Source organism: Cucumis sativus, chromosome 1, assembly GCF_000004075.3.
Source record: "Cucumis sativus cultivar 9930 chromosome 1, Cucumber_9930_V3, whole genome shotgun sequence".
NCBI lineage: Eukaryota > Viridiplantae > Streptophyta > Magnoliopsida > Cucurbitales > Cucurbitaceae > Cucumis > Cucumis sativus.
In genome coordinates, this window is record NC_026655.2 from 14650392 (window position 1) to 14669774 (window position 19383).

General features: G+C 35.4%; 1 protein-coding gene across 1 annotated transcript in view; it reads left to right on the forward strand.

Moving 5' to 3' along the window:
* Nucleotides 1–1242: 1242 nt before the first annotated feature.
* LOC101215554 (protease Do-like 7) overlaps nucleotides 1243–19383 on the forward strand; it is a 52482-nt gene continuing 34341 nt past the window's right edge. Inside the window, 11 exon segments of the mRNA XM_031884588.1 lie at nucleotides 1243–1577; nucleotides 4510–4580; nucleotides 8226–8301; nucleotides 8304–8359; nucleotides 12556–12614; nucleotides 13554–13590; nucleotides 16764–16815; nucleotides 16818–16888; nucleotides 16990–17079; nucleotides 18605–18670; nucleotides 18763–18819. Coding sequence (XP_031740448.1) covers nucleotides 1289–1577; nucleotides 4510–4580; nucleotides 8226–8301; nucleotides 8304–8359; nucleotides 12556–12614; nucleotides 13554–13590; nucleotides 16764–16815; nucleotides 16818–16888; nucleotides 16990–17079; nucleotides 18605–18670; nucleotides 18763–18819 — 924 coding nt within the window. The 5' untranslated portion in view covers nucleotides 1243–1288.

Genomic DNA, 19383 nt, shown 5'->3' on the forward strand with positions numbered 1-19383 from the left:
AAAAGCTCTTTGAAGGAAATTTCTTAGTTTCTCTCGATGGAGTGCATCACTGAGATAGTGCATTTTTTTTTATTAAGAATTTGAAGTTTATTAAACATTTCTTAGGCCAAATTTGCCATGAGAGCTTCCCAGTTGAAAACATAAGCATTTAGGTTAACTATTCTTAGACCATCATGACCCCGAGATGCACCGAGTTGAAAAACAGAAGCAATTATGTCAATGATTTCGTGTCAAAGTTGCTCCGAGATGGTCCTGAGATGTCCTTGAGAAAAACACAAGCTAAAATGAAAACTAAAAACTAAGACCTAAACACTTTTTAGTCATTTTTTGGAAAATATCTTAGCCATAAATTAAAGAAGATGACCATCGTGGAAACTCCTCCGTTGGGTTTAGTCATTTCTTAGTCAATATATATATATATATAGAAGAAAATTATTGAAAATTTTCTTCAACAATCTCAGTTCAACTTCAATGCTTCTTCCTATAATGATAGACTATGTCTAAGGTTTGAAAGATTTTTTGTGCGTTGAACATTGGTCTATCATATCACAAAGATTGTTGGTTAACTTGTTTGATGAAGACACCATAAAGCCTTCATTAAAGCTAACACAAATATACCGTGGATTAGTTTCAAGTCCCATTTTTAGACATAGAAAAAAGAATATTGTGGAATTTCTTGAATAAGAGCTCCCCTCATGACTTCCTCTAGTCGCATGCAAAATGACATCGTCAAACGACCTTGTAAAGTGTCGAACAATCTCTATTTCTTTAAGATTATTCTTGTTGATGCTAAGGAACAAAAGTTTGTAAGCAAAAATTATTATAAATCTAAAGTCTGTAGTTGCTTATTTATCTTTATTATTTTCAATCTTTTAGTAAAAACGCATTCTCTGGGTGGCGCACTTGATCGGGAGAGACCGATAAATTTCTTTCAAAGAGTTTTTTTTTTTTAAATTTGGAAAGAATGTCGTGATCGATCGAGATTGATCAAATAAAAATAAAATTAAGAGTTTTATAAAACCGTGCTATTTTTAAAATATAAAACGAAACAAAGTGCTATTTCTCCAAATTTGGCAAATAAAAGATCTTGGAGAAGCGACCAACCAACTGAGAGAGATGTTCGTTCTTCCCAATTGTACAATTCATTATTCGTTCAGTCGAACTGATGGACTGAATTTTTGACTTTCCCCTTCGATTCTTCTCTCAAACTAAAACCCAATTCAGATCAATCTAAAACCTAAATTCTCTCTCTTCCTCCATTTCCCAATTCGAAACATTTTTTATTTCTATGGCTGATCCTTCCGAAGGCTTGGGTTCAGAATCGGCGGCAATTGGAATCGACTCCACCACCAAGGACGACCTTTGCATGGAGATCGACCCACCTTTCCGCGAGAATTTGGCCACTGCTGATGACTGGAGGAAAGCCCTGAACAAGGTTGTTCCTGCCGTCATTGTGTTGCGCACCACCGCCTGTCGGGCATTCGACACTGAATCGGCTGGTGCGAGCTATGCTACTGGATTCGTTGTTGATAAGCGCCGTGGGATTATCCTCACCAATCGTCATGTTGTTAAGCCAGGTATTGTTGGACCTTCATTTCTGTTGCCTTATTTTTCTTACTTGTGCAATTGCTGAATGGAGTGAAGTTCAATTCTCCTATCTCGATATTGTTTAGCTCTGAAATTCGTTGGGATTAACGTGTAATGGGTTTCAGAAGGTAAATTAAGTCTTCAACTGTCTGATGGGATTTCATTTGGGGTGTTTTATATTTAATTCTTGTTCATCTGGTATTAGAATTCAAGTTATTTCGTATTTTGTTTAAGTGAAACCTGGTTAGTTTGATGAACCAAAGTTTCTTTTTCTTTTTGATGAAAAATCTGGGAGTAAAAATAAAGAATACAAAAGAGTTAACAAAAATCACAAACCAAAAAGTGGGAGCATAAACACAACGACTAACGACCCAACAAGTTGAGAAAGAGCTCAAATCCAAGAGAATAAGACGAAGGGATAATTAAGAAAGTTTTTAGAGATAGATACCTAGAAAGACACATTAAACTTGGCAAGTGCCCACACCACTTTCCTAGATTTTACATTCCTCTAAAATCTAGTCTAATATTCCATTAAGAAAGAAAGACTAGCATGCCAGAGAGTATATCCTTTATCGTGAAAGGGTGGAGCGAAATAGAGCCTTCTCGATCATGTGCCAAAAATCCTTGTTACTAGCCAAGCGATGCGATATGTCTCCAAGATGATATTTCCAAATTGTTACGCCATGTCCCAAGATCACTTCTTGCGATCAAATGGAGACATGAGTCACATTACTGTCTAGACACTCAACGCATATATCCCCGCGAGATAGCATGCTAAACGCCTAGTAAGCGGAATTAACTCAACTTTCCAATCTTAACACAACTTGAATCTTTAGCTTTTATTGCCTAGTTTAAACTTAAATCCTTAACTTATTAAGCGATATGAATATTCACAACGTAACATAACAACAAACTTCTCTTTATTAACTTAATAACATGCGTTCTATAATTCTTTCTCATCTACAAAGAACTATAAGAAAAAGGCTTCCAACACTTAGTGCAACTTTCCCAACTTTCAACTTCTGGCTAACGCCTCAATGTGTAGCAGCTCACCTTACCCTTCTTTAACTTGGCCTCAACGCCTTGTCACCTGAGGAAGGGAAACTTAACACATAAGTCAAATACTTAGTGAGTGATAAATTTAGAAAACCTTTTGGGGAATACAATTCAATCTCTTAAATTCATTTTCATTTGCATAAATAGGCCTCAACGCCTCATTTCAATAAACCATATAAATCATTCATTAGTCCTACTTATTCCTTTCCACCAAGAACATGAACCATGTCCATGCATAAACTTGGGATTCATTTCACCAGCATCCCTTGGGAACTCCAGATTCATTTCTCGTTGCTTATGCTATTAATTCAAATGCATTTGGCCAACTTCTCAATGCCTTGTGGTCTACAACACCACCATGGTTTCTTTTACTCATTATGTTGCACATAATAGCTAGCTTATTGATAGGAATAGGGCTAATGGTTTACTCGCATACAAACATCACAATCATCACATAGAAATTTTAGTTTAGAAACTTTCTTTTCAATAAACAACATCAACATCAATATCATTACAATACACATTAAACATAAATACAACATGAGACTCATAATGAACGCTTTCAAAACACTTATTTCTTTTAGAAAACCACTCACTAAAATACTTAGCCTTAGTTTCCTTCCTTTCTAAACGACTACTCCGAATCCCTTCTTCTCGCCTAATGCTTCCTTAGCAAGCAACACAATAGTTAGGAAATTCTCAGAATAACAACTCTCTTTAGATCCTTCAATCCTATTGATACCAATCTTAAATTAGATAGTCATCCTTTAGCTTCTCTTAGCTCGCCAGCTCCTACTTAACACTTTAGACGTGTCGGTTTACTTAGCTTCTCAAACCTTGCTTAAGTTTAACTCAACACGTAAACGGCTGTCTAATCAAGGTTAGAAATTTCCTTGAAATACTTAACTTTAAATGACTACTTTCTTCTCGCGTTAAACATCAAAACGCCTAACTTTTTGTGTTGAACACATACTTCTTTATCGCATTGCTCGACTTCAATGCAAACTTCCAAAACGCCTAAGTCTTCAAAACGCCTTCTTCACACTTATTTCAAAATGACCCTTCTATTCCAGACATGGGTCTCACACAAATTGAGGGAGAAACTGGCATTTTCAAAGGATATGATTGAAATCTTCAGATGCTTACCTCTTCCTATAAAGGAAAAACAAAACTGCAGACGTCTTTCTACAAAGAATACACCTTTGTGACCTCAAGAAGGGAGAAGAATATATTGGAATATGAAACTTCAGACATTATTCTATTGTTGAAGTTTTGATTGCTATACAGAAAATCTTTGTTTGGATGATAAATGGTCTCATAGATGATATGTGAGAGGGAGGAAAGTTAAGCCCTGTGTCAGAGAAGATTTCAGAAAAAATTTCAACTGGCTGTACGTGAATTAATGTTATCTTTGTTGAAATGAGAGACAATTTACCCTAAAAAGATCCAAGAAATAAATCTGAGGATGCTGGTAGCGTACACAAATTTTATATTGTTCCATGTCTTTGTGGTCCTTTGCTTCATGATCTCTTCTTGGAACATAACAGAAGAATTTTTGAAGATAAAATCACCCCTTCAGTGTTTTTATGGATATGTACAACTTTATGCTTCTTGGTGGTGTCACTATTTCAATGATCTATTTGTAACTATCCTCTTGGATTGGAACCCTTTATGTGTGGGTAGTTCTCTTGAGTGGGGATTCTCTCTTCTCCCAGCCCTTAGACTGCATGGATCTTGAAACAGAGACACATCCCTCTCGTTTCTTATATATAAAAAATGTTCAATGTCACTTATGGTTGCATGAATCTTGTAAATTTGACCATTTAATGTTGTTTATTTATTTATTTTTGCACTCTTTGGTTTCAGGACCTGTAGTGGCAGAGGCTATGTTTGTCAATAGGGAAGAAGTTCCTGTACGGCCTATATACAGAGATCCGGTAAGTCTTCTGTGATTTGAAGTGCTTGCAATTCTGGTTCATGCATGTGGCTTTTCGTCGATCAATTTGGTTTACTTCTGAAGCTTTTGTGATGGAATCGTGGGAAAAGGCTGCAGGAAGTTTAGACTTTTGTTAAGAAAAAACTATTTGTTCAAGAACTAGTATAAATCTATGCGGATGAATTCCAAGGAAAGTCAAAACTTTTGGATAATATTTTAAAAACCAAGTTTGTTGGATTTGTTATGTTGTCTAAATTTTAAACTTTATGTTCACGAGTGTCTGACACATGATCATCAAACTCAAGTTTTGTTAAATAGTGTCAGCTCATGTTCAACAAATATTTAAGTGTTGAAGTATTTGATGGATGTCGGACATAGACATGAAAATGTATCTGTCTGTGCTTCATAGCAATGAAGGATGAGTTTTCAACATTTTCTTTCATCAATTTGAATAAAAGTGGCGCCGTGTATACCAACATTTTCGTCTTTCGTTTTTTTTTTCTAGATGAAAAGTCAAAGAGCTACTTATCTGTTCTGGTTCTTTGAAATGCTAATCCAAATAGCTACCAGTCTTAACAAGTTCAAAATTCTTCCAAAGTGAAACTCCTCAATATAAACAAACATAGAACAATTGAGTGAGAACATCTGAAGAGCCCAACCAAATTGGAAACTGTTGGCATTAAGTGAGATATCAAAAACTCACAGAAAGAGAAGAAAGGAGAAACAACACCTAAAACTACAACAACCGTTGGTAGATTCACTAAGGGGTGTTTGGCAACCAACAAATTATTAAGGGGAGTTGAGTTGAGTTGGTATACTTTACAAACTCAATGTTTGGCCCACCAACTTTAAATGTTGGTCGGGTTGAGTTGGCTATTTTACCAACTTAACTCAACTCACCCCAAAGTCTTTCCAGTTCTTTATTCCTCCAATGTTTCTAATAGCTCCACTTATTGACCATTGTCGGCAACTACCTCTACCACACTTTGGTAACATACTCCAACAACCACCTTTGATGACCAATTTCGACAACCACATTCGCATAAGCAACTCCAACGACATACTTCGACTTCCACCTTTGACCAACTTTGACAACCAATTCTGGGCTCTGCCAACCACTCTGATGACAATTTATTGCAACTAACTCCAACGACTACCTTTGCACAAGCAACTTTGGCGAATTATTCTAACTTCTACTTGTGCAACCAACTCTGGGCTTTGCCAATCACCTTCGACGACTACCTTTCTACAAGCAACTTTGGTGACATATTCGGAATTCCACTTTCGCGCGGCTAACTTCGATGGCTAACTCCAGCCTCTGCCAACCACTTTTGACGAAAACCACCTTGGTTGATGAAACTTCAATGACCACCACCTCTAATAACCAACACTAACGTTCACTCAGGGGATTAACTCTGGTGATGCTATGTCTAATGAAACCCTTAATGCCAACCCTAGTTTTATGCATGCTCAACTCATACGTTCTACAAAACATTAAAGTATAAATAATAGTATTTTGTCTACGTCAAATGCAATATTTGTATGTAGAGAAGGGTGATTATAATAAAAAAAGACTCTGCAACTTTCTTAACTTTTTTGCTTTTCACTTATGACTTTTATTTTTAAGTTCATATAAAAGTGGTTACTAAAAGAAAGACTGTACTAGAAAATGTACTCTTTTTTCCTTTCTTTTATAATAAATTAGATATTGCATTGATGTGGTTTCATCATCTTCTTTTAGATTACATATGTACCTTAAGTCAAGGATTAGGGGACGCACCAGAGCATCTCAACGGGCATCTCAACTAGGTTGACACTCCTTTAACGTCCTCATCATGTCCATACAATACTAGTAGAATATAAGATTCAATAATAAAGTACATTAGGGTAATAGATAGGAGAAAAAGGCAGATAAGAGCTTAATGTACTGATTTGGAGATAAAACACAAATCCAAATAACTTTAAAGGTAAAAGCCGACCAATTCAAACAAAAATCCTGAATAGAGTATGCTCTAAACTCCTTGTTTAGCGTGCACCAAGCGGCTGCATTTCTTTATGCAATGTCCATTCGACCTGACCAAACCATGAAATTCTTACTCCACCATTTCACTTATCAATGAATAATAAATCAACTTAACTCTTTTTTGAAAGGCAAACAAGTTTTGATTGAGTTCTTACTCCACCATTTCTCTTATCAATGAAATTGTCTCTCTTCCAAAAGGGGAAAAAAATCTAAGCTTTTCATTTGTACTGAAATCCTTTCTTTTTAAGGACCTTATCGTGAAAGTTCCAATCCACATGATCATAAACCTTCTCAAACTCAAAGATACCTCCTATTTTTTACCTCTATAATCCTTGATAGCATTGTTAGCAATGAGAACCTGAACTAAGATTTGTTTCCCCCCAATGAAGGTAATCTGAGCCTTAAAGATTGGCGACAGGAGAACCTTTTTCAGTCTTTTAGCCAACACTTAAGATATAATCATATGCACACTCATAACTAGACTGATGGACTTAAAATCCCAACCCTATTTTTTTCCATTTTGGTAATGAGATGAACAAAAATTTCATTTAGAAAACTTTCCAAGATGTCCCTGTTGAAGAACTCTCTAAAATCCCACTCAAAACCATCCTTAATGTTCTCCTATTTATCCTAGAAAAAGGTCAAAGAGAGTCCATAAGGATCAAGGGGCTTGTTCCTATCAAAGTGAACAACTGCATTCTTGATTTCTGCCAACAAAAAAAGGGAGTCCAACTCAGTCTGCCCACTCTAATAGGACATTTGTCACACCATTCTAGATCTTCAACAAAGAGTTTGAGAACCACATCCAGGGCATAGAGGGCCTAGGCAAAAAGATGGAATCTCCTCCTCGACCTCCTTCTCCTCCCTATCTTTTTCCCCTCTATCGTTCTCCAAGGAACCAATGAAGTTCTTGTTTTCTATACCATTCGCCAATCTATGGAAGTAAGTAGAATTGCAGTTCTTGTTCTTATCCCTCTCACTTTAGCTGATATTCTCTATACTTGCTACTTTGCAATGAACAAGATTGTCGAATTGTAGTTATCAAAACCGTTTTCTGCCTTAGATGCTGCCACCAGACAGTCCCTAATCCAAGCAACTGTTACTAGGTCCAACTCCAATCTCTCAGTCCCAAACCTTTAACCCACCACTCTCTTCTAACTACACCACACCTTTCTCCCACACACCATTTCGTCGATGTCCACCATCTTCACGCTTCCCTTTACTGGTTACATTTTTGGAAAGGGGGAGGGCATTTTCCTTATTGAAAAAAATGAAAATACAGTGTATACCAACTTGGACGAAGTAGTTTTCTTTCAGACTTCTTCTCAAGCATATTTAACCTATTACAAGAAGGTGCCTAGAACCCCCTCCCTCCCTCCACTCATTTTTCGAATAGTCATTGGTACTTGTTTCTATTTAAAAGTTATGATACCCTAAACCCTTCTGAATATAGTTTTAAAAGTTTGGTGGAAGGGTCTTTTTTGTGATATGACTCCAGACATTATTATAGAGACTTAACTTATTTTTTACTCTGTTTTGCAGTTTTATAGCTTTCTTTTCTTTCAATGGTGAGATGGAAGAGAACACTAACAATTTGTTGCACATCACTATCATCATTATTAGGTTCATGACTTTGGCTTCTTTCGCTATGACCCTGGTGCAATTCAATTTCTTAATTATGAGGAGATTCCCCTGGCTCCGAGGCTGCCTGTGTTGGACTTGAGATTAGGGTTGTTGGTAATGATAGTGGGGAGAAGGTACAGTCACATTGTTTTTCCCTCTTCCCTAAAAAAAAAAAAAAAAAAGAAAAGAAAGGAAAAAAAGAAAGTTTTGTTTTAGTCCCATTTTATCTTTCTTATTGCTAAACTATGCTGAAGTGATTTTCTCGCATATGTTCCAAATAAAAATTCAATTCTTCATTATTTAGTATGCAATCTTTGTATTATTTTGAGAGGTTAAATGTGACAGTGGACTTATTAGATTACTTCACTCAAGTTGGCATTTTTGGTGCTCCTATCATGTGCAAATACCAATTTATAGATTCAAACCCAGTAGGGTTAGGAGTTCTTATGCACGGACAAATTTGTGATAAGATCCAAGCATCTTGAAATATATATATATATTTTGATAAGAAACAGTTGATTAGCATTCTCTTAATTTTTTTTTCGCCATAAAAGTATCTTTTGGGTAAAAAATGTTGAAATATAAAAGATAACAAAATTAAAATATAGTGCTAAGTATTTAAGATACTTCAAAACTCCTCCTTCTTGAGCATACTAACTCAATCCATAGTCTAATTAAACAATTGCGCTCCTATCATTATCTGCACCAATAAAGTACACATCTTATCTCTAAAGTCTGTGTGCATTTGTCTGTTTTTTTTTGGATAATAAATGGAGGGAATATTAGAATGACCAAAAAGGCCACAAAGAACAACCTGGGGCCGGGTAGAGAAAACCTCCTCCTAATAAGCTATATACATTGAGGGCCTTCCAATCATTTAGGATTAGAAGAAAGTTGTGATTATAAAAGAGGATAGTTTCAAACCTACCGAGAAACTTAACCTTAGCCTTGCAGTATTTTGTAATATAAATGTTGTTGGAACGGGGCCTTGGCTTGGGAGGTCTCAATAACAAAAATATGCACTTCTAGCTAAATGGGGTTTGAGATTTATGGAGGAAGAAGATTCATTTAGGTACCCAACCTAACAATGAAATACTCAAGAACACAGGAAGAACTCAAGAACACAGGAAGAACTCAAGAACAATCAAATATGACAATATATGAAAATATATTGAAATGCAAGCTATGATATCACAAGAACAAGTAACCCCTAGCCTTTCGAGAGGGCTTGACTTTCACCAAATTCCCACTCAAGGAATTTACTACAGAACTTTTATTTCTTGCTCTCCACAGCCCACCCAAAGCCTCTATTTATAACGAAAACCCTAACCACCTTATTAACTAATTACTAATATGCCCCTTCTAATAACAATACTAATATTCTCCTAATAATCCCATTTAACTCTAACTAGGTCCCTTACAGATCTCTTTATGAAGACAAGTCATAAGAAGCTTCATGGTAAAGAACCTTTTAATTGGCACACCATTGGAAAATTTGGAAATAGTTTGAGAAGTCCTTGGATCAATATTTCAAGAGCTTGGAGAAAGATGGAAGCCTTGGCTTTCTCCAAGCTTGGAAATGGTACTAAATTGCCTTTTGGACTAACTTGTGGGTCGAATGCCAACGGAGGTTTTGAATTTTAGAACTTCTTTAAATCATTTAAAAAATTCTTCTGCTATTCAGTTGTTCTCTGACTTACCCGTTAAATTATTTTGGCATCGCTTATGTTCATAATCCCAATCCTATCATGCTAAACTTAACCTTCAGGCTGTTAAAATGCATTCTTATAGGCTGTCTCCCATAAGAAGGCCTGAAAATGTTTTGACCCCTTGACCAAACAGTATTTTGAGAGTATGAATGTATCTTTTTTTATTTTTTTGGAAAATCAACCTTTTTAGCCAAAATTCTCTCTAGGGGGAGCCACTTAACCTTGAAGATAATTTTTGGGACACCACACTAAACCAAACATCATTGATTCCTATTTGATGTCAAGTATGGAGAGTTCTTCTTCAGGGGGAGAAACATTATAGACTGACTTGACAAGTAAAAAACCTGAACTACGGGTTTATACTATAAGAGACTTGACTCAAAGGAATTGAGAACAGGCAGTTGATCTATCATATAACCAATCTAATACCCTAATAAGTGATTCTGAAGATCCAGGTAATGTACATTCTCCTTTTACTTCTTCTAATTCTCCCACTTCTTCTTCTTATAATTCCTTGCCTGATGTTTCTAATCTTGATATTCCAATTGCCCATAGGAAAGGAAATGTGTCAAATATCCCATTATAAACTTTCTTATGATAAATTGTTTGACAGTCATAAAGCCTTCACATCCAAAATAACCAACCTGTTTGTTCCAAGGAATATACATGCGGCATTAAATGATTTGAATTGGAAATTAGCAGTGATGGAAGAGATGAATCACTGAAACAAAATTGCCCATGGGACATAGTTGAACTACCAAAAGAAAAGAAAACAGTTGGATACAAGTTGGTGTTCATGGTAAAATGTAAAGTTGATGGCAGTATTGAAAGGTACAAGGCCAGATTGGTTCCTAAGGGGCTTGCTCAAATCTATGGAGTTGATTATCAAGAAACATTGGCTCTAGTTGCTAAAATCAATTCTATTAGAATTTTGTTGTCTGTCGCAATTAATTTTGATTGACCTCTTTATCAACGGGATGTTAAGAATGCTTTTCTCATTGGAGAAATGGAAGAAGCGCTATTTATGGACTTGTCACCTAGTTTTGAGGTAGATCTCGAGATTAACAAAGTGTGCAAGTTAAAGAAATCACTATACCGTTTTAAATAGTCTCCTACAGCCTGGTTTGAACGCTTTGAAAAAGTAGTCACAAGCTATGGATTTAGTCAATGTCAAGCCGATCATACGATGTTGTACAAACATACATGAAATGACAAGGTTGTTGGTTTGATAGTTTGTGTTGATGATATCATTCTTAAAGGCAGTGATGAGACGTAACTAACTTTTGTGAAGAAAAAGTTAGCACATCATTTCCAAATCAAAGACCTAGGAACTTTAAAGTACTTCCTAGGCATGGAGTTTGCCAGGTCCAAAAGTGGCATTCTTTTCAACCAAAGTAAGTATGTTCTTGATTTGCTAAAAGAGAGGTTTACCTGAGTGTAAGGTAGTAGAAACTTCCGTTGAGCAGAATCTGAAATTGGAAGCTTCAACTAAGAATGAAATAAAGAAAAGAAAAAAGTACCGGAAACTTGTGGGGAGACTCATGTATCTTTCTCACACACGTCTTGATGTCGCTTTTGTAGTTAATATGGTAAGTTAGTTCATGCATGCACCTGGCCCTCTCACTTTGATGCAATTTATAGAATCCTAAGATATTTGAAAGGTACTTCAGGAAAAGGCTTATTGTTTCAAAGAAATGACCATCTCAATGTTGAAGTATATACTGATGCTGATTTGACAGGTAGCACGACTTATAGAATATCCACTTCTGGATACTGCTCCTTTAGTTGAGGAAACCTTGTTACTTGGCAAAGTGAAAAACAAAGTGTGATTGCAAGAAGTAGAGCAGAAGCGGAATTTAGAGCTTTAGTCCATGATATTTGTGAGGGTATATGGATAAGAAGATTGTTGGAAGAATTGAGATTTACTCAAACAATGCCCATGCACATTTTCTGTGATAACGAGGCAGCAATTTCCATTGCCCACAATCCGGTCCTTCATGACAGGACAAAACATATTGAAGTCGATAAATACTTTATAAAGAAAAAGATCGATGTGGGAGTAATATGCATACGTATCTTCTAAAAACAAAATAAATTGCAAATGTGTTAACTAAAACCCTTCCAAAGTGGCAATTCAAAAAATTGATTGACAAGCTGGCCATGACTGATTTCTTCAAACTAGCTTAAGGGAGAGTGTTGATTATTTCCTTTCTTGTATTATATTTTATTGTATTATAATTGCCAAATTTATTTTTTCCTTCTATGTAATGGGTTGTTCTTCTATTTAAGACAACCCTTCTCTCTTTGTGAAATATACAAGAAATATATTATTTTGGCATGGACTCTTTTGTAGGTACACATGATCTGTAAATATCATAGGTTCATATTAACCAACATATTACAGAAAAAGAGAGTGGTAGATAGAGGGAGAAACTACCAGAACCATTACATCCATAATGATTCTTTATTCTTAATAGTTAATTATGTTTTAAGCTTTTAATTTAACATATCATTATTTCTGAACTTCATTTATATCCATAATGATCCTTAATGAATTCCCATTGCAAGATAATTCCATTTTTTTGTGTGTTTTTGCCAATTGAGTCTCAATAATTTTACAGGTTTCTATCTTAGCCGGTACCCTTGCTCGGCTGGATCGGGAGGCTCCTCACTATAAGAAGTATGTTGTGCACATCTAATTGTAGTTTTCATAAATTACTTTTTCCAGGCTGTTATATTCACTTCAAATGTTGACATCAAATATATTATCCTGGTATTATTATACATCTTTATTTTTTATTTTATGTTATGAATTTGTAGTAGATCAATCACTTCTATTTTAGATTTTGATAGGAATATAAAAAAAATTAACATAAACTCAAGCCATATAAAAAATATATTTACAATTTTAGACATTTTTAATCTTATTTTGTTAATGTAATATTTTTTCCCTAAAAAGATGGGATTTTTAGACTTATTATGGGGAATTAAGTTTCTGGGTTTACTATTTGGTGCATTATTTATAATTTTCTTTGAAAAATAACAATATTAATTTGTTCAATGTAGAAAGTTAGATTTCTTATTAAAAAACAGTGTGTATGTTAATAGGCCTTTATATTTATATCTTTTTCTGCTCCTTTGCCCCATATAATGTCTGGAATATGAACACTAGGCTCTTCAATGACAAACAAAAGATCTTTGACATCTAGCCCCATATGTATGCAAGTGATTGATGTTTTTTTTTTTGTAACTCTTTTGATGTATGGGTTTTTTCGCTTCCCTGGTCCTTTGGCACGTTCTCCTTATGAGCCAATTAAAGTTTTTGTTTCTTATAAGAAAGAAGTGAAATCTGGAATAGAAGTAGCTCCTGTTCATTTTCCTCTTACGTTCTATTGTTCTTTTTGAAATCTGAAAGAAGCTTTTTTTCTCTTTTCCTTTTCCTTTTTCTCCCCGGATAAATTCATTATTAGCATGATGCTATTTCAATTTTGGACCCAAGTTTATCCTATTTTTTTATAGTTTTTCTGTTTGTTGTCTGACCTCTAGCCTGCTCTTTGTCAGATCTATTAAATATTTTTTCGTTCTAGTAGCATGACAATTGTTTTTATGCTTGTTGCAGAGATGGATATAATGATTTCAACACATTCTACATGCAAGTGAGTGATTTAACATTTTGTACGTCAATAAATCTTTTTCGTCTTTTATTAGAACCGATTAGAAGATTGCCCCTATGGTTAAAGCTTGTGCAAGTTTTCTTCCCAGATTTTGAAGATTGGTTTTCTGAAGTATGTTTAGTTGGTTTAGAAGTTTATCCTTCGCTATTTTGCCTTCTAGTAAGGCTTTTATCTAAGGTTCAGGCGAGTCAATCATGTTTTGATTTCACTTCCAAGCTTCATGTTTTATTTCATTAGTTTAGTGGAAAAGTCTTGTTTCCGTTTAGAAAAAACAATTTCCAAGCCTCAAAGCTCTATTTCTTTTGAGGTTCAAGTTTTGCCCTCTGCTGGATGTCTCTTCAGTTGGATAACCTTCTTTTGAAACAGAGACAAGCCTCTTTATTGATAATAAATGAGACTAATGCTCAAATTACAAGAGTATTATACTAAGAGAAGAATAAGAAAGAAGGGAAAGCAAAGTTCTTGTTTCCGTTCCAAAAAAAAAAAAAAAAAAGAGAAGAATAAGAAAAGACAAAAATCATCCAAATAAACTAAACAATGATGAACCCGGGCAATACAAAAGGGAAAGCGACCAACAAACGATCACAAAGAAGAAACAACGAAAGAACCAAAGACACAAAGAGTTGAGACATTAGTAAAGAGCTTTATACAAAGAAAATATAAACACTTTGATGAAAAGCTCGGCCCACACCTTCTTCTCATTTTGTGGACGGCCAAAAACTTCAGAGTGACTGCTTTTCGGCTTGATCTGTGCTGAAAACCATGCTGAATAATCATGCTTGGATGTGAAGCTTTCCAACATTTTCAGAAACGTTTGCCATCCCTTTTTTTCCTTGCTCTATAGAATATGTATGAATGATCTTCCTCCTGTTCTGGGCCATAAGTTGCAACTTAAAACCAACCCTTTCTCCACTCTGAACTTTGAGGCTTCAGTTATGCCATTTTCGGCTCATTCTTTCTTGTAAAAGTACTGCTTTTCTGATTGTTGACATAGATCTTCAATAGCCACTTGGAACCAGCAGAGTTGGGAGCTTCATAAAGGTAGTGTTTTTTTTGCTTCCACATCTTCAACTTGGAATAACTCATTCTCGGACCAAATACTGTAGGGAGAGTCCATAATTCTGCATCTTTCCACCTCCATTTCTAACTTACTCGCCGGAAAATTGAAATCTAAGAGAGTCAGAAGGGGAAGAGGACGGGGGAGAGAGGGGAGAGAGGGGAGAGAGGAGAGGAAACAGAGAGCTTACCTTTCTTACCCAAACAAAATAGTATCTTGAGACTAGATTTCTGTTAGAAGTTCGTTACAAGTGAGCCCAAGGGAACATTTTTCTTAGGGGTCGGATATATTTCAAGTTTAGTGGTGGTATAGTTATCTTTTGGCTAGTCTTCTAAGAGCGGCTGTATTTGAGAGAGGAGGGGTGCTCTGGTTGAATAGCTTTTCCTATTGGATTTTTGTTGTTAAGCTAAACCTCTTTTATTTTCAAAGGACTGGTCAATTAGAACCCATTTATTTATTTTGAAAAGGAAACTGAGATTTTCATTGATATATTGAAATGGAATAGCGATAATGAGACAACGAGACAAAAAAAAAAACCCAACCCAAAGATGCCAGAGTAAGGATACAAAAGCGACTAACCCAAAGGTGAACAAACTAAAATAGAAAATCGAAAATGCAACCTAGCAAGCAGACAACCACTAACAAATACAACCACCAGAATAGCAATCAAAATACGAAACAATACATTGAAACAAAATTTCATCTCTATAAACTGCCGACGGAATGATTGAACAAGGCCAGAGAGAATTCATGATCTAAACTTCAAGGATCCAAATGTCTTGCTGAAAAATGAACAGCTTCAAAGTAAAATCAAATCACAATCTTTAACAAGGGATCTTAATAAATGACCTGGAAATAAATGTATTGCATGAGAAAGAATAGGAGGATGATTAGGTGTATGGCTGATTCTAACCTATTTAAGTTATCCAAAATACTAAAGTCCCATTCGTTTCGGGTTTGGTTTCTTCTCATCGTGATATTTTTTAAAAAAAGTTTTTCGCCCTGTGGCAGTACAATCTTGTTACTTGGTTGGTCAAAGATTTTGGTGTTCCTTAGTTGTAGGCTTTTTGCCTTATTTGACTTGTAATCATCATCAACTGTTATGTTTTTCTTATTTGTTTTGGAAAAGAAAACATAACTTTTCAATGAAATGATGAATTTTGTATTTTGGAGCATTTGTCTCTTTCATCGTAACAATGAACAGTATTTGTTTCCGTTAAAAAAAATCATTTTAATTGTAAATTTCTTGTAACTCTCCAAGTTTCATACTCCTCTTCTCAAATATTGTAGGGTAAGGCGGGTTGTCTAATGAGATTAGTTAACGTGCGTGTAAACTTGCTTACTCACAAATATAAAAAAGATTCTCTTCGCGGGACAAAAGTTTTATTAAAATGAACTTCAAACAATAGAACAAAAACAAATGATAATGGGGTTGGCCTAGTAGTTAATGAAAGACATAGGTTTGCTAAAGGGCTAAGAAGGGATGCATTCAATCCATGGTGACTACCCGCATAGGATTTAATATCTAGGAGTTTTATAGATGCTCAAATGATGTAGGGTTAGATGGATTGTACTGTGAGATTAGTTGACGTGGTGTAAGCTGGCTCGAAAACTCATTGATATTAAAAGAAAAACAATAGAACAATAACAACTCAATGAAGAACCTAAAGTACAATAAACTCTCAAAGACCAACCTAAAGACAATAAAGATGACAAAACTCGCTCAATGGAGCAAGAGCTTCTCTACAAGCAAAGGGAAAAAGGCCAACTTCAACTTCATCCTCACAACTGCCCAATCACTCCAAAGTTATTTGACCGTTTGAAAGATGCAACTTAATGATTAAGAAATTTGATTTCCATCACATGCATCTTTCCAAAAAGTTTCTTTCATTTGATGCTTCAACCATTGATGTTTTTGGATTAAGGTTGTTGGCCTTATTGGATAGTTTTTATTCTTTAATCAGTCTTGTATCGTCATATTGGTTTTGTGCTTATACCGTATATACATGTCTATTTTCTGAGGATGCCAACTTATGTGTTTTAAGTTTTAGAATGATTCATGCTCTGTCTAATCTCCTAAGGCATCTTTATTTTTCAGGCTGCATCTGGAACTAAAGGTGGTTCAAGTGGTTCCCCAGTAATTGATTGGCAAGCAGGGCAGTGGCATTGAATGCTGGAAGCAAGTCCTCAAGTGCGTCAGCATTTTTCTTACCTTTGGAAAGAGTATGTCCTTTATATATTGGCGGCACAGATGGTGTGCAGCTTTTCGGTGTGGGTTTTTTCCTTAGGACTAAGGATACATTGAAATACATTTTTTGTTGCAGGTTGTTAGAGCGTTGAAATTTCTTCAGATGGGTAGAGATTGTTATGATCATAAATGGGAAGCAGTTTCCATTCCCCGTGGTACGCTTCAGGTTTGTTGTTGAAATAATTCTTATAAAATTTAAATACAAAGATTTTCATCCTCTGCCTACCTTTTTTTGAAAAGGAAACAGTCTCATATCAGTTTATTAATATCCAATTAGACAAAAGCTCATAGCACAAAAGGATTATATAGTGAGCAATTATCGCAAAACCAAACAAGGAATAGGAGGGGCGCCCAGGCATAGTTGACACTCCCATATCACTCTCATCACCTCCAACAAAATAAAGGACCAAACAACAAATAAATAGAGACCAATTGGGGCTAAACACAGCCAATACAAACCAATGAGAAACATCTTAAAGTTTGCTTAGAAGCTTTTTTAGCTTTCCTCTCTCAAGTACTTATGGTTTTGATGGCTTGGTGTTGTTGAATTGCACGTATCAAATTGTTTTTCTGAAAAATAAAATATATCACTATTAAATTCTACCATTTCGGTAGTTTCTACCATCCAAACTTCTTCCACCGAAGGCTCAGCTGACTGCAAATTGGTCTAGAGTTGGGCTCTGTAGGAGGCTTCTGCAATCCATGATTGGCTGAACTTAGTGAAGCCCACAAATGTCTGTTATCTAATATCATATTATCATGAACTCGGGATGTATTAACACCATTTGATGTAATTCATCACCAATTCAATCCAACCAATTCAACCCAAAAGTTTAAGCTTTATTTAAGCTAGTAGGTGAAGGTAAATTTAGTTATTTATCACAACCCTCCCTCCCCCTTTTGGACTTGAAATACTTGAAAAGCCCAAAAATGAATTTTAATTGGGGAGAAAACAATAAGGAAGGAGCTTGAACCCAGGACATTCTGAAGCAACCTGCTCTAAAGCCATCTCAAATCACCAATTCAACTCAAAAGCTTAAGCTAGTGAGTGAAGGTAAATTTAACTATGCAACACAACAGTAATGAAGTTAAATATATTTATTAGTAAACTGAAATCTGCTTGGTTACAACTTACAAGAGAGAGCTAATACTTATACTAGTTTAGTCGAATTAACAGCTAACTATCTAATTAAAAAGACCAAGTGGCTAGAGAAGCCTATATATAACGACCAAATATCCACCTACTAGCTTTTAGTGCTAGTTTGTAATTTTGTATCAATTAAAGAGAAAGGCCCAATAAACCCCTACGCCAGATATATCCTTGAAAGAATAGATATGAATCCTTCAACTGTGAATTCATTTCAATATCAGCAAAGTTGTGTTTATCATACTCCCCATTCCCCTGTACATAATTCATGTATCTGAAATCTTTCTCCAAGAATGGGCCACGTCGTACTGTATGCCTGATTTTAATCAAATATGTAATGACTTCTTATAAGTATTGTCTGCTTTGACTATGATTTTATTGTGGGGTGTAATTTGTCTCTCACTGGGGATCTTGGTGTGACCTTATTATATTAATACTTGCTATGCAGGTGAAAGACATTGATTTTACATTATGTTCACAAATTCACATTTTGAAATCATCGTCATCATCATCAGTGTCATCTTCATTTTTTTCCCTATTACAGGCAACCTTTCTACACAAAGGATTTGATGAGATACGCAGGCTTGGCCTCCGAAGTGAAACAGAGCAGGTTTAATTCATGGTCAAACTACTCTTTCTTTTCCAGAATTATTTGAAAAACAAATTAAAGCTTTACCGTTGTTTGCATGACTCTTTGTTTAGATGGTTCGCGTGGCTTCTCCACCCGGTGAAACAGGAATGCTAGTTGTAGACTCTGTGGTAATAATATTTACTTTGTCTTGTACTTTCAAGTTACAATTAGACTTTATATTATTATAATGATATTTGAATGATTTTGGGGTTTTTCAGATCCCCTCCTTTGGTGTTTTTTTTTTTTTTTGAAATGGAAACAAGCCTCTTCATTGATATAATGAAATGAGACTAATGCTCAAATTACAAGAGAAATATACAAAGAGCTTGAATCTCTAAGGGACAAAGAAATCGAGAACCAAATACACGGACAAATATAATGAGGCCCAAAAGCTTAACAAACCCGAACAAGGCAGAAAAACAACCAAAACCACGACTGAAAAGATTCAAGACAAGTGAAATGTTGGGAAAGGAAACAAAAGTGCGCCAAAAAAACCATAACCATGAAAGAAGTAATCTTAGAAAAGCTTGAAGAAGATGCATCTCAAGAGGACGAAACGAAAGAGCTGAACTATCTCAGATCCAACCAAAGAACATCTGATTCATAAAATGTTCAAAGACTACACAAGATGACAAACTGCTACCATGACTTCTGATGCACAACTGAGGCACCAAACTTGAGGAGAAAACTTC